Raw genomic sequence first — 13153 nt, 5'->3', positions numbered from 1 at the left:
GGATGCACGTGTGTGACATCTGGGGAGGAATTGTACATGGTTACTACAACATTTGCACGCGTACTTAACCTTGATTGTATCTGGCATGCTGCCAAATTGGTACTCCTTGTCTGTCATGGGAAATGATAATGCATGACATTGTAGCAAAAGCAGTTAGTGCAGTTTTGCAAACATCATGTATAGTGCCAAAGTCCTCAACCCGGAGGCTTTAAATAGGTGTCAGGGGGGAGGGTGTCACCTTACCTTTCCTATATTCCTAAATGGGGCTGGACTCCTGGGATGGAAAAGATCATGCTATAGTACAAGGCTGAGAACCATTGGTTTGATATAAGTCATTACTTGCAAGGCTAGCTTCTGCACTGTTGCTATGAACAATGTATTAAATTAAGAATTTGGCAATGTAATTCAATGAAAACACTTTTGAAGGTGAACAGACATGCTTTAGATACTGAATCATTAACAGAATACATTCTGTCTGTTAATACATTATGTAACCAAATCAGAATATTTGAAAATGACTTCCTCTTCTGGGACTAAACCCTGCTCGTTTAACGTATAATCCCATTGACATGAATGAGACTAGTTGCATGAGTAAGGAGAGCAGGGCTTGGCCTTTATTTTCTGATCAAGAGCCATAGTTCTGTTATCTCAGCTACATTTAGTGACATTGTTCATGTCCAAAAAGCACGGTTCCGCCTTCTGTTCCAGGAGGAAATCAGAAACCTTAAGAGTTGGCAGGTAAAAGGTTTTTTAAAGTTAATCTTTAAATTTGTGGTCAAAACTTTCATGCAGCACCTGGGTTAGTGTATTATATAATTATATGTAAAAATTATATTTTATGTACAGCACAACATAGTGAATCAAGGTTCTCTAGCCTGTTGCACAAGTCAGACTAGATGACTATAATGGTCCCTTCTGCCCTTAAAATTGATGAATCTATGAAATACCTTGCATACAAGTTACACATGGATACAGCATGTGCATGTAAATGTATTTTTGTCCAAAGTAGTCTATCCCAATCTCTGCTTATTAGGACCAAGTTCGGTTAATGTCAGAAGGCAGGATATTTTTAAAACTTGAATTGCTGCTCTTTTAGTCTCCACAGTGCCTTCAGACCCCGATAATCAGTTTTCAAATCCTGAAAAACTCAAAAGACTGAGCAAGTCAGTACCAGCATTTCTACAGGAAGAGGCAAGTATCTGATTTTAAAAAAATAGTATAAAGAGGAGTAATTTAATGTATTCATTTCTGGGGCCTTCCAGGTCAGCTTACTTTTGAATCAGTGGTGTGGAGCTGGGGTTTCTTCTCAGTGTAATTTACACTACATGTACACCAGAACTTGAAGAGAGGTGGCCGCAAACAGCATGTAGGCAATTCCCTTTTTCAGATATCTCAGCCCAAGTAGCAATGCTCAGTTCCTGGGATGCAACTCTCCATCAAGAACTGATGCTAGTTTGAGCAATTAAGACAGAGCAAACTCTTTTGCTGTTTGCAACAGCTTCCCTTAAACAGTCTCCATCTAACAATACAGTATTTTTTTCAGACTATACACTGCTCACATGCTAAGAAAGAGAGCTTGTAAGATGTGTAATAGTGCCATCTGGTGAATTCTCCCAAAACAGTACGCTGGGGAGATCAGCTTGGTAGCCTGTCTGAGACTGGGGTTCAGTTAGAAATCTGTCTCAGTCCCTGAATCAGTAGATGCTCAGTGTTGCAGACAGCATGCTCTGCTCTTGTGGGTAAAGTATCCGAGCTAGTTGAAAGTCCTCTGGCTTCTTAAAAAGCAGTTGTTGATGGGCCCTAGAGTGAACCCTTTGGGCCTCATCTGTGCATGCCAAAAACAACACCTGTAGTTGACCAGGGTTGCCAGCAAGTTAAAGAAGTATGGGCTGGATGAATGGACTATAAGGTGGATAGAAAGCTGGCTAGATCATCGGGCTCAATGGATAGTGATCAATGGCTCCATGTCTAGTTGGCAGCCGGTATCAAGCGGAGTGCCCCAAGGGTCGGTCCTGGGGCCGGTTTTGTTCAATATCTTCATTAACGATCTGGAAGATGGTGTGGATTGCACCCTCAGCAAGTGTGCAGATGACACTAAACTGGGAGGAGTGGTATATACGCTGGAAGGTAGGGATAGGATACAGAGTGCCCTAGACAAATTAGAGGATTGGGACAAAAGAAATCTGAGGTTCGACAAGGACAAGTGCAGAGTCCTGCACTTAGGACGAAAGAATCCCATGCACTATTACAGAATAGGAACGGAGCGGCTAGGCAGTAGTTCTGCTGAAAAGGACCTAGGGGTTACAGTGGACGAGAAGCTGGATATGAGTCAACAGTGTGCCCTTGTTGCCAAGAAGGCTAATGGCATTTTGGGCTATATAAGAAGGAGCATTGCCAGCAGATTGAGAGGCGTGATCATTCCCCTCTATTTGACATTGGTGATGCCCCATCTGGAGTACTGTGTCCAGTTTTGGGGCCCCCACACTACAAGAAGGATGTGGAAAAATTGGAAAGAGTCCAGAGGAGGGCAACAAAAATGATTAGGGGACTGGAACACATGACTTATGAGGAGACGCTGAGGGAACTGGGATTGTTTAGTCTGCAGAAGAGAAGAATGCGGGGGGATTTGATAGCTGCTTTCACCTACCTGAAAGGGGGTTCCAAACAGGATGGATCCAGACTGTTCTCAGTGGTACCAGATGAAAGAACGAGGAGTAATGGTCTGAAGCTGCAGTGGGGGAGGTTTAGGTTGGATATTAGGAAAAACTTTTTCACTAGGAAGGTGGTGAAGCACTGGAATGGGTTACCTAGGGAGGTGATGGAATCTCCTTCATTAGAGGTTTTTAAGGTCAGGCTTGACAAAGCCCTGGCTGGGATGATTTAGTTGGGGATTGGTCCTGCTTTGAGCTGGGGGTTGGACTAGATGACCTCCTGAGGTCCCTTCCAACCCTGATATTCTATGATTCTATGTTGTCATCTAAAAATACCCGAGCCCTGTCTACACTATAGCTCCAATGCTATCATCACTGGTGGAGTCGCATTAGTGGATGCCAGAACAGCAATGATTTAAGAACACAGATGTCCTAAAAATGAGCACCCACATTGCTACCTGCAGGATCATCTCTCTCCCAATGCCATGCTGCCTCAGTTGCAGTCAGCATGGGGTGCCTGAGCTGGTTCCCTTCACTGTAAAAGAGAGGAGACAGCTGACAGGGTGTTCTGTTTATGGACTCAGTCTGAAATTTGGCCCCACCGCCAGTCCAAAATATCCTGAATTTGGCGACCACCTAGGCATGCTCCAAAAGCACCTGTTTGATGGGTTTTTTTAATAGGATAGACAGTGTGCTTCTCATAGCAACAAACAGGTGGATGGACAGATGTTTCCACAGGCGTGTGTCTGGCTGAGTAACACCAAACCCAAGTCTTCTGATGGTAACTGCTAAAGTATCCTCCAAAAGCCATTTATTTCCTTGTATGCTCCTCTACCATGAACATTCTCCTTTAACTAAACAACTTGTATTGAATCAGAGTGGTTAAAGATTTTAGCATTAGAAATTGCGTTATTATTCTGAGCTAATGCATGAGAAAGTGAAACTAATGAGCCTAATTAAACTAATCATTGCACAAAAGGAGTAAAAGTACATTTTAGATCAAGATTTCAACTTGTAACACAGGTAGCAAATTCTAAAATGTGTGGCGTTTCCCTATAACTTTTTTTTGTTTTTTAGCACAACTAACTTCCCACATGCAAAGCAGAAGCATGATCTAATTTAAGGAATTAATTGCTTGCACTGCACTACTGTGGAATGTGGCTCCCAATATCCACAGAGCTCCAGTCTTTACAAGTCTGCTTTTTAAAATTAGGACAACTTTTAACTGTGTTCCTTGTGATTTCTAAATGCCCATGCTGGATTCCTTTGTGTGATGTCTTGTAGAGTGATGACAGAGACACTGATACAACATCAGAAAGCAGTTATCATCATGGCAGAATCAAGAAGAGCCCCAGCTCTCTAACCAATCTTAGCGGCTCTTCTGGCATGGCATCCTTGTCTTCTGTATGTAAACCAAAGCTTGTTTTAATGGCACTCTGCTTTTGCTAAACCTTTGTGTCGTTCCCCGTCCTTGGTATCTATTTCTCTCTAGACTTCATCACTATAGTATCAGAGTTTATGTAAAGTTGTCTAATGCTCCATTTTCTTGACCTTAGTATATAAATGTAACAAATTGAACTATTTTTTTTCTTTATTTTCACCAATCAAAGGATTGGTGCCGTTACAAATGCCTTTACTACAACAGATAGATTTATTTATATTATCATAGTGGATAGGACCCCCAGCCATGGATCAGGACCCCATTGTGCTAGGCGCTGTACAAATACAGATCAAAAAAGCAGTCCCTGCCTCAAGAAGCTTACAATCCAAGTAGAAGAATAGAGGCAACAGATAGATACTGACAGACCAGGGAGTACAAGGAAACCGTGAGACAATAGTAGTCTGCATGATGGGCAGGGGCCTAAACCATTGCCAAGTTTTCTTTGCAAGCATCATGACAAAGGAGAGTTTTGGGGGATTTGAAGGGAGACAATGAGAATAAAAAGCCATCCACCTCTACATCTGGCTTACTGTTCTTCCAATCCACCTAGGGTGAAACTTTCAAAAGTGACTAGGTCACTTAGGTATTCTTGAAAATGTTACCCCTAATCTCTTTCGGGCGTTTATAGAGTACCTGTCACCAGAGTATTGAGGCCCCATTTTCTGTGGGAAAGAAAATATAGAGACACATGAGAATAATATCTGAAGACTCTGATTGGAGTATGCTGTATATATGGTGTGCTCTTTACTTTGTGTCTTGTATATTAGGCAGTAAATAATACTTTGCGCTTCTACATAGCACTTTTCACTTGAGTTTTTGGAGGCTTACAACCATCTTATTATAAAAGCTAGTGAAATGTAAATATTTTTCTCACTGGATGGATTACAACATTTTTTCAAAGAAAACAGTTTCAAAAGTACATCTAAGTGGAGTACAGTTTGTGTCTTTACGGTCTCTGAATTGAGTGCAGATGAATTTCTTAAATATTTCCCATTCTAATAACATATATGTCTGACCAGAAGCATAGACTAACAAAACATTTTTTTCCCTTTACATGTGTACAGGTGAGCGGAAGTGTAATGAGCATCTACAGTGGAGACTTTGGCAATGTGGATGTTAAAGGCCACATTCAATTTGCCATTGATTATGTAGAACAGCTGAAGGAGCTCCATATTTTTGTTTCCCAGTGTAAAGACTTGGCAATTGCAGATGTTAAGAAACAACATTCAGACCCGTAAGTGTAATTAGGGTTGCACGGTTTTTCCTAACAGAAGTTATTTTTCCACGCACAAGAAGTGCAGGCAGAGCCTTTCAGTCACAATTATCTTTGTCTTCAAAAAAGAAAACAAAAAAAGAGAAAATACGTAAGTGAAGTATGTGCCACCTTGATTCCTTGCACTGAATTGAATGTAAATGGCTGACTGGGTTTGCAGATAGCAGTTCAGAGAGATTTTAAGGCTCATTTATAGAGAGCATAAAGGTATAACTGTTACACAGATCAGAAATCACATAGGCTGTACATGTGTGTGCATTTACTTCCATAGCAAAGAATGATATAGGAAGCCCAATTTATTAGGAACTTCAAATTCTGTATTTTGATGATCAAATTAATAATCTGCTTGGTAAATTCCCCATTTTGTGCATCCAGATTTAGATTGGCACATCTAAATATGAGATTTGGATATCCCAGCAAAAAGTCTAGACCAGGGGTCCTCAACGCGGTGCCTGTGGGTGCCATGGCACCCGCCGGGGCATTTTTATGCGCGCGCAGGACACCCCACTGCCGAAATGCCACTGAGAAGTGTTGCCGTTTCTCGGCGGCATTTTGGCAGCGGCGCTTCTTACTTCTGCCACTTTTCGGCGGTGGTATTTTGGCGGCGGGGTGTCCAGCGCCCGCCAGCGTCTTCTGAAAGGTTGGGGACCACTGGTCTAGACATGCCGCCTCGGCAAGGGCAGGGGACAAGATGATCCAACAGGTGTCTTCTGTCTCTAATTTCTGTGATTCTAAAGAGGGCTTTTACTTTTGATCAATACTGTAGAAACCATTAATGTTCATTCTTAAAGCGATTACTTATCGAAAACTCAGACCTACTGAAATGGTAAGTACTGAATGACTTAGAAATCACTAACTGAAAAGTGTACATTACAACAACTGCATTGCTAACCAAGTTTATCTTCTGTAAAACTTGTATTTCATTTTTGGATTTGTGTATTTGGGGGAGAAAAAAATTTCATGTCTTGCAGCTTTACACAATATCTTGCTGCCCTTATCATTCTGTTTGTTTAAATTTTTAGATATGTAAAGACTTACCTGCTTCCAGAGAAATACAAACTGGGGAAAAGGAAGACCTCTGTGAAAAAGAAAACATTGAATCCAGTCTTTAATGAAATATTGCGGGTACTTATTTAATATTACTAGGTGTATAGATTGCAAAACACTTTTCAAAGCAAGGCTATTGCTTTCATTTCACAGACAAGGGCAACAGAAGCACAGAGCAAGTCAATGGCAAAAATTTCTTGAGGGCCCAGCCCAACTATAGATACTACTCCATACTATGCCCTTTCTTATTGCACAGTATTGTAGGATGCAGCTGCCCCCAGTGTGCCCCCTTGTGTTCAAGAATGGCCCTACTAGCACTCCCTCCCTCAGTTTCCTTCTCCAAGATGGGTCTCCTTGGCTCTCCGCACACTGGTCCATGCTAGAGATGTAGCTCGACCCTCTGTCCAAATCACAAACGTAACCCCGTCCGGGGTAACAAAAGTCCAACTGAAAGCCCCAATAAACAAAAAGGTTTTCCTGTCCTTTATGGATTCTCTTCAGTGGGCTCTCTAGGCCCTGTTCTCAGCCCTTTTCTGGGCTACCTTTGAGTCTTTCCTCAGCTGCCATATAGAGCACTGGCCTCCAGGCTGGTTCCCTGGGAGTATCTGGCCTCCTGCACACCCTGGCTCAGGGTCTGCCACAGCAGCTTGTTTGTTCCCTGTGGTTCCAACCCAGCCTGAGCTCTCTGTCCTTCTGTAACTCCCAGTTGTCCATTAAGCTATCACTTGATCTGAATAGGCTGGAAAGCAGCTAACTTATTATGGCACAGGTGGGACCAGACATTCTGTGATACCCAGTGTATCCTTTCCTTTCACTTATACATGTATTTCCTCAACTACATTGGCTAGAGTGACTTGGTTTCTGAAAACAGGTATGGAAGGAAGTGTGGTCTGAGCACAGGATGGAGATCAGACACTCCTGAGTTCTGTTGTAAACTCGCCATTGACTTGTGTAACGTCAGCAAGTAGCTTAACTTCTCCATCTGCAAAATGGGGATAATATTTTGCTAGCTCAAAGGAGTGTGGTGAAGTTTAAATAACTGTATGTACAGATATTTTAAGATAGCTGCCCAAGTAGTATTCAGTATGTTTGGATATACTGAATTAGATGTACTGATTTTTCTGTAGTTCTTACTAACAAACGTGAGATGAACATGAATTTAAATTGTTTGAACTAAAGTCTCAAATATGTACAGTAGCCATCATTTTCTACATGTCTCTGGTGGACCTAAATGGGCTGTTGAATGGATTTCCCAGTACAGCTGGCCTTCTCCTAATCTCAGTCACTCCTGGATTCTTGAGTGTTAATGAAACAGTCCCTTGCATATGTGCTGCTGCACCCCCTTTCTTTAAGTGTTTTTAATTATATACTGGGTTTACAGTTTGGTTCAATGGCTCTCCGCACCTCCACTGTACCAATTGTTCCAGCTCCTCTGCTGCCTTGTTTAAATTGTCATTCTTTTGCTTCTCCCTTCCTGCAGTATAAAATTGACACGGCACTGGTAAAGACCCAGAGACTGAATCTCTCTGTTTGGCACAATGACACCTTTGGGCGCAATAGTTTCCTTGGTGAGGTGGAACTTGATTTGGGAACATGGGACTGGAATGACAAACAGAATAAGCAGATGAATTGGTTCCCACTTAAGCCTAGGGTAAGTTCTTAGGTGTTTGTTGTATGTACAAATGAGATGTGATCTCTATCCAGTCACAGGCTTCTGCCCATCTTTATATCCTCTCATTTTTTCCTGCTTGAGCATTTTTGTTGTGGCTACAGTTATAGAAATGCTTCTTGCAGGCAAGCAGATAAGACATACAATTTTGAGACCTTTCCTTGTGCCAGTGAGTGGCTGGCCAATTGAGGTGCTTTCAGAGAGAAGCAGCTTGTACCCCCAGGAGTCTGACTCTGTTCTCTCAACCACCCTGAGGAGTGGGAATCCCAAATTGAACTTCCAGCCTTTGTGGCCTATGTGGCTACATAATATCACTGGAGGCATAGACCATCAATTGCATCCCCTTGCAGATAGTCATTTGTATATACAGGATACATATTAAAACGATGCTACACTTGATCCAAGGACACGTCTTCCAGAGAACGTTGTACTGGATTAGCTAAAGGCTGTGTGGTTTACAACTTGGTTTACAACGGGCTTAAGTCAATTCTAGCTAAATGTTAAATAAACCACTACTTCTAAATCAAAATGTGTCCACACAGCCTTTTTTGCATTACTTTAACTAAACTGGTTTAAAATTTTCAGCAAGTAAGTGGGTAAGGCCTTAGCCAAAAGCCAAAGAGGTGGCAAGTGGTCTTCTAATTAAAGTAGTTAATCGGGATAGTAACAGGTTTCAGAGTAACAGTCGTGTTAGTCTGTATTCGCAAAAAGAAAAGGAGTACTTGTGGCACCTTAGAGACTAACCAATTCATTTGAGCATTAAGCTTTCGTGAGCTACAGCTCACTTCATCGGATGCATCCTATCTGCTTAGAGCCTACCTATTTTTGAAAGTTGCTTTGGTATTTTAGTCTGTATGTTACTTTTTACAGTGCTCAAGAGTGTGCTAGGTGCTTCCCAATGCACATAAGAAAAGGCTACTGCTCCAAAGAGCATATGTTCTAATTTTAGACATGACCCAGTGAAGGGTAGGAGGGCAGCAAAACTGTGGAGAAATCTCTTTTGAGAATGAGCTACAATCATAGGTCTTTATCAGTACTTTAGCAAAAGAGGCACCTATCTACATCTGAAGGCACATTCCAGGGGTTAAACTCCTCCCATAAACTCTCTTGTTTGCCTGCAAACTGAGGAAGATCTAAAGGTAAGAATGCAAGAAAATCTTCAGTTGGCAAAAGAGAAATTCTGCTTCATGTCATAATTCAGTAAAACCTATCACTCCTGTAGAAAACTTTTGCAGAGCAATTTGTACATGTAATCTATAATGGCTACCCATGTGTGAAGTAGAATTTCTAATAAATATCAAAGCAGAATTTCCTGCTTGCTGGCATTGCCTCATTATAAGTGAGACACACAAGGAATGCTATAAAAAGGGGTATTGTGTTACACCAGAATGTGGCCTGAGTTTTTTGTTTTAATTTTCAGACTCCAGCAGCAGCTCTTGAACTAGAAAACAGAGGAGAGATTAAACTAGCCCTTCAGTATGTTCCGCAGCCTGTCGGGGGTATGTGCTCATTCTTTATTTTTTTGTTTGCTTGGCTGTTTTTTTTAGTTTTGATAGCCTCTTGGGAATATATTTCACAAAGTTCAACTCCCTTTTTTGTAAAAAGTAGACATTTTTCTATAGAATCAAGCTAACCTGACCATGAACTCACTTCAGGACCATGACTTATTCAGTGTTTTTTTATTAAGAAAGCAAAGACGTTCTTGTTATATAAATCTATGTAGTAAGATTCCAAGATTGTCACTCCAAAATCTAGAATGCCTGAATCAGAATGAAGTGATGGAAACCGCTGTAAGCAGGGTTGAGAGCTCTTTTTGTTTTACAATATCATCAGGCTCAGTCATCACTAGGATTCCGTCTGTTACCATTCAGTTTAAGTTCTCAGCTATTTTCAGCTTTTTTTTATACACATGACGTTAGGAATTACACCTGGATGACAGCATGGGCTTTTAGTGACTAGCTGGATTACATACCTAATAGAGCACAAGGAATGAGATCCTGCTTCGCCACTAGTTACTGTAGTGGTCGTTAACAGTCAGGCAAACACCCGCATGCTAAGCAAACAGTAGCAGGGCACTGAGCTCAGAAGGCAGCGGATGTGGGAAAGAACAAGAATTCCTTAGTACCTAGTTTATAATAGTGACGATGATCTGAGTCAGTTGTTATCTGACAATTAATAATTGGCTGGGATGGGCTGGCAGTGAAGCAAAGGACTTTTAATTTAACAAGTTGGCCAATAAGGAACAAATTCACTCCTTCCTGTCAGCAGCTTCGGTAGCTGAGTTGGGCATGATGGAGGCATTTGGGAAGTAATAAGAAGAGTAGACGAATCCTCTCAAGATCAAATCAGCGACCATTTAGATGCTTTGGCAATGTGCACTTAAATCTGATTTTTGGGTGCTCATTAAGTATTAGTTCACGCCAGCTGCATGCAGATAAAGCTGGCCCCAGCTGTGCCACTGTGTATGCAAAATAAGCAAATTGTGCACCTATTTACTATTTCCCAGTGCCTGCCTACAAAAGAGAGGGAAATATTAGAGGACAGGAGTTACCTCACCCACCATTGAAATTTTGCCATTTCTGAGGAGGAATGTGGCACAGTACAACAACATGAGGATTTGGGACAGGAAGTCTAGGATAACCTCATCCTATTGAAACAACAGGGGAATGCACCTGCCCTTCTTCTGTCTGCTTTCCTTGGGATTTGTTTGGCATACATATGATACAAATGCAATGATGGAGACATGCCTTTGTTTGGTATGATGGCTGTGAATTTATTTCCTCCCAAATTTGTACAGTCACCTTCTCTGACTACTTCCCTCCTTTTGCCTCTCACATTTAATTTCTAAAGGGAGTGAATGTTGCTTTCCTATTTGTCTCTTCCAAAGGTAACAAGACCCTGTCCACTGGAGAGGTCCACATCTGGGTGAAGGAATGCAACGACCTCCCTCTCCTGAGGGGCAACAAGCTCAACTCTTTTGTTAAATGGTAACCACAATAGCAGGATGAATAAAATTATGCTAATTAATCCTCCCTTAATTCGTGAGAGTGAGAGACTTCCCAGATGCTGCCTTGCAAGATGCCCTGTGAGGCTGATGCATTTCACCCACCCATCGGACACAATGTATATGGCGAGTTCCAACCTTGCACTTTATGCCCTGACTTCCTGGTTGACTGACTGGCTAGTGAAAACTGACTACCATTCCCATCAACCACCAGGGGCTAACTTAAGAGCAACTAGCTTTATTTATTGTGCATTTTAAACAAACCAGGTTGGGATGGGAGGATGGATGTCTGTCTTGGAGGGAAGCCATGCAGTAGGTGGGAAAGGGGGGAAAACTGTCCTGTCTTCTCTCCCTTCCTCCTGGCAAGGGATAATAACACCGTAGGGAGGGCATTAGAGACAAGTGGCTGGAGAATCTCTGGCAGCAGCAAGACAAGCAGGGCACTCACTGGCTGGAAACCAATAACTGAATTCTCCTAAGCCTGCTCCCTGCCCCATCCACCTATCTCTTCCATCTTCGGAGGTGTGGGGGTGATTAGCCCTGCCAGCCCTGACCTCAGGTTCTCTGAAGAGGGTGGGCACATGTTTCCTCTTCCCCCAAGTCTCAGAGCCCATAGTATATTAATGAGAATGTTAACCTGTAGATATATTATTCGTATAAAAGAGAATGTTAATGTAGCCCTCAATGTTTTAATATAATCTGACAGTATTTTCTTGTTCCAAAGTACCATCCTTCCAGATACTAGTAGGAAAAGCCGCCAGAAAACAAGAGCAGTGGCGAAAACTACAAACCCGGTGTTCAACCACACCATGGTTTACGATGGCTTTAGAACTGATGATTTGAAAGAAGCATGTGTAGAACTTACAGTCTGGGACCACCACAAACTAGCCAATCACTTTCTGGGAGGTCTCAGGATAGGAATGGGAACAGGTACTGATCATTTATTAAATTAATCCTTAACTTGCAAAATACAACCTGGATCTCCATTTACTTGTCTTGCCTCTCCATTTTTTCCCCTCCGTGAGCAAAATATCACTGACCAACTTGCTGGCATTAGGCTTCATTTAGAAAGTCACCTTTCATGCAGCAGGGATCCCGAAATATAGTACACAAATAGGGTCATGTTAAGGGGTACAGGCAAGTTAGAGAAGATCTCAGATTGGATTAGAAATTGTCTCTCTTTCCATAAATGTACATAGCACTTTACACATGTATACACACTCTGAACCAAAAAACTTGCTATCAATTTATGAACTGATTCAGACACACAACCATGATGTGAAGATGCCAGTGCTGGGAGGAGGGATTTATGGAAGAAGGGGGTTTAAAGAAGGGAATTGAGGAAGAGAAGGGGTGCATATGGGAGAAATGTGAAGAGTCTTTCGGCAGAAGGGGCAACGTCAGAGTGAAGTTTGGTGGACAGAAGATGATGGAGATTGGTAAAAATGGAGGTGGTGAAAGAAGGAAATAAAAATGTAGATACATGTTGAGGCAGGCTTGGAGGGGGCCTGGAATATGGGGTTTGTAGATGCTGAATATGAGGCAGTATAAAAAACAGGAAGTCAGAGAAGGGACTCAGAGGAGTGATGTGACCAGAGCAGCAAAAGAAGAAAGAGGAATTTAGCATACAATAAATGTAAAGCAGAAAACCCCAATTTCTGAGGTGTTTCTTTCATTCTTTTCTTGTGTGCACCCCTTGGCCATTAGCATGGTAGATTTTTCCCCCCCCTGTGGAAACCCAGTTAAGTGAGATCTTATAAAGGTTATTGCTAAATCTTTCTAAGTTTTCAAAAATACATTTATTTTCCTTGAGGTGTACCCCATTTGGTAAATCTATCTTTGAACATTAATACTATGGCTAGATAATCTTGAAATTATTAGTGACACATGCTAAGATAGGAATAATCAAATCAAACATTGCAGAATCATGAAGTAAATTGCCATCATCTACATCCATATATAACATATAACATGCACCATGAGCTAGGTACATTGTGGCACGGCTTACCATCCTCTGAATTACTTTGTATTTGGTTCTCACAGAAGCCAGACTGGATGGGACTAAAGG

The 13153-nt window shown here is 41.8% G+C and overlaps 1 protein-coding gene across 6 annotated transcripts in view; it reads left to right on the top strand.

The window, feature by feature from the left end:
* The window catches only part of SYTL2 (synaptotagmin like 2), an 86543-nt gene that overhangs the window by 70577 nt on the left and 2813 nt on the right, over positions 1 to 13153 (top strand). For 5 of the 6 annotated variants that reach the window (XM_075126510.1, XM_075126505.1, XM_075126499.1 and 2 more), the window contains 8 exons: positions 1097 to 1191; positions 3936 to 4055; positions 5157 to 5326; positions 6388 to 6490; positions 7893 to 8063; positions 9502 to 9580; positions 10969 to 11068; positions 11810 to 12015. In XM_075126510.1, the coding sequence (XP_074982611.1) occupies positions 1097 to 1191; positions 3936 to 4055; positions 5157 to 5326; positions 6388 to 6490; positions 7893 to 8063; positions 9502 to 9580; positions 10969 to 11068; positions 11810 to 12015 (1044 nt within the window). The remainder of the gene's footprint in view (positions 1 to 1096; positions 1192 to 3935; positions 4056 to 5156; positions 5327 to 6387; positions 6491 to 7892; positions 8064 to 9501; positions 9581 to 10968; positions 11069 to 11809; positions 12016 to 13153) is intronic. The other variant, XM_075126502.1, reaches the window with a different exon arrangement.

Source organism: Caretta caretta, chromosome 1 (assembly GCF_965140235.1).
Source record: "Caretta caretta isolate rCarCar2 chromosome 1, rCarCar1.hap1, whole genome shotgun sequence".
Classification (NCBI taxonomy): domain Eukaryota; kingdom Metazoa; phylum Chordata; order Testudines; family Cheloniidae; genus Caretta; species Caretta caretta.
This window is presented reverse-complemented; position numbering and strand designations above follow the sequence as displayed.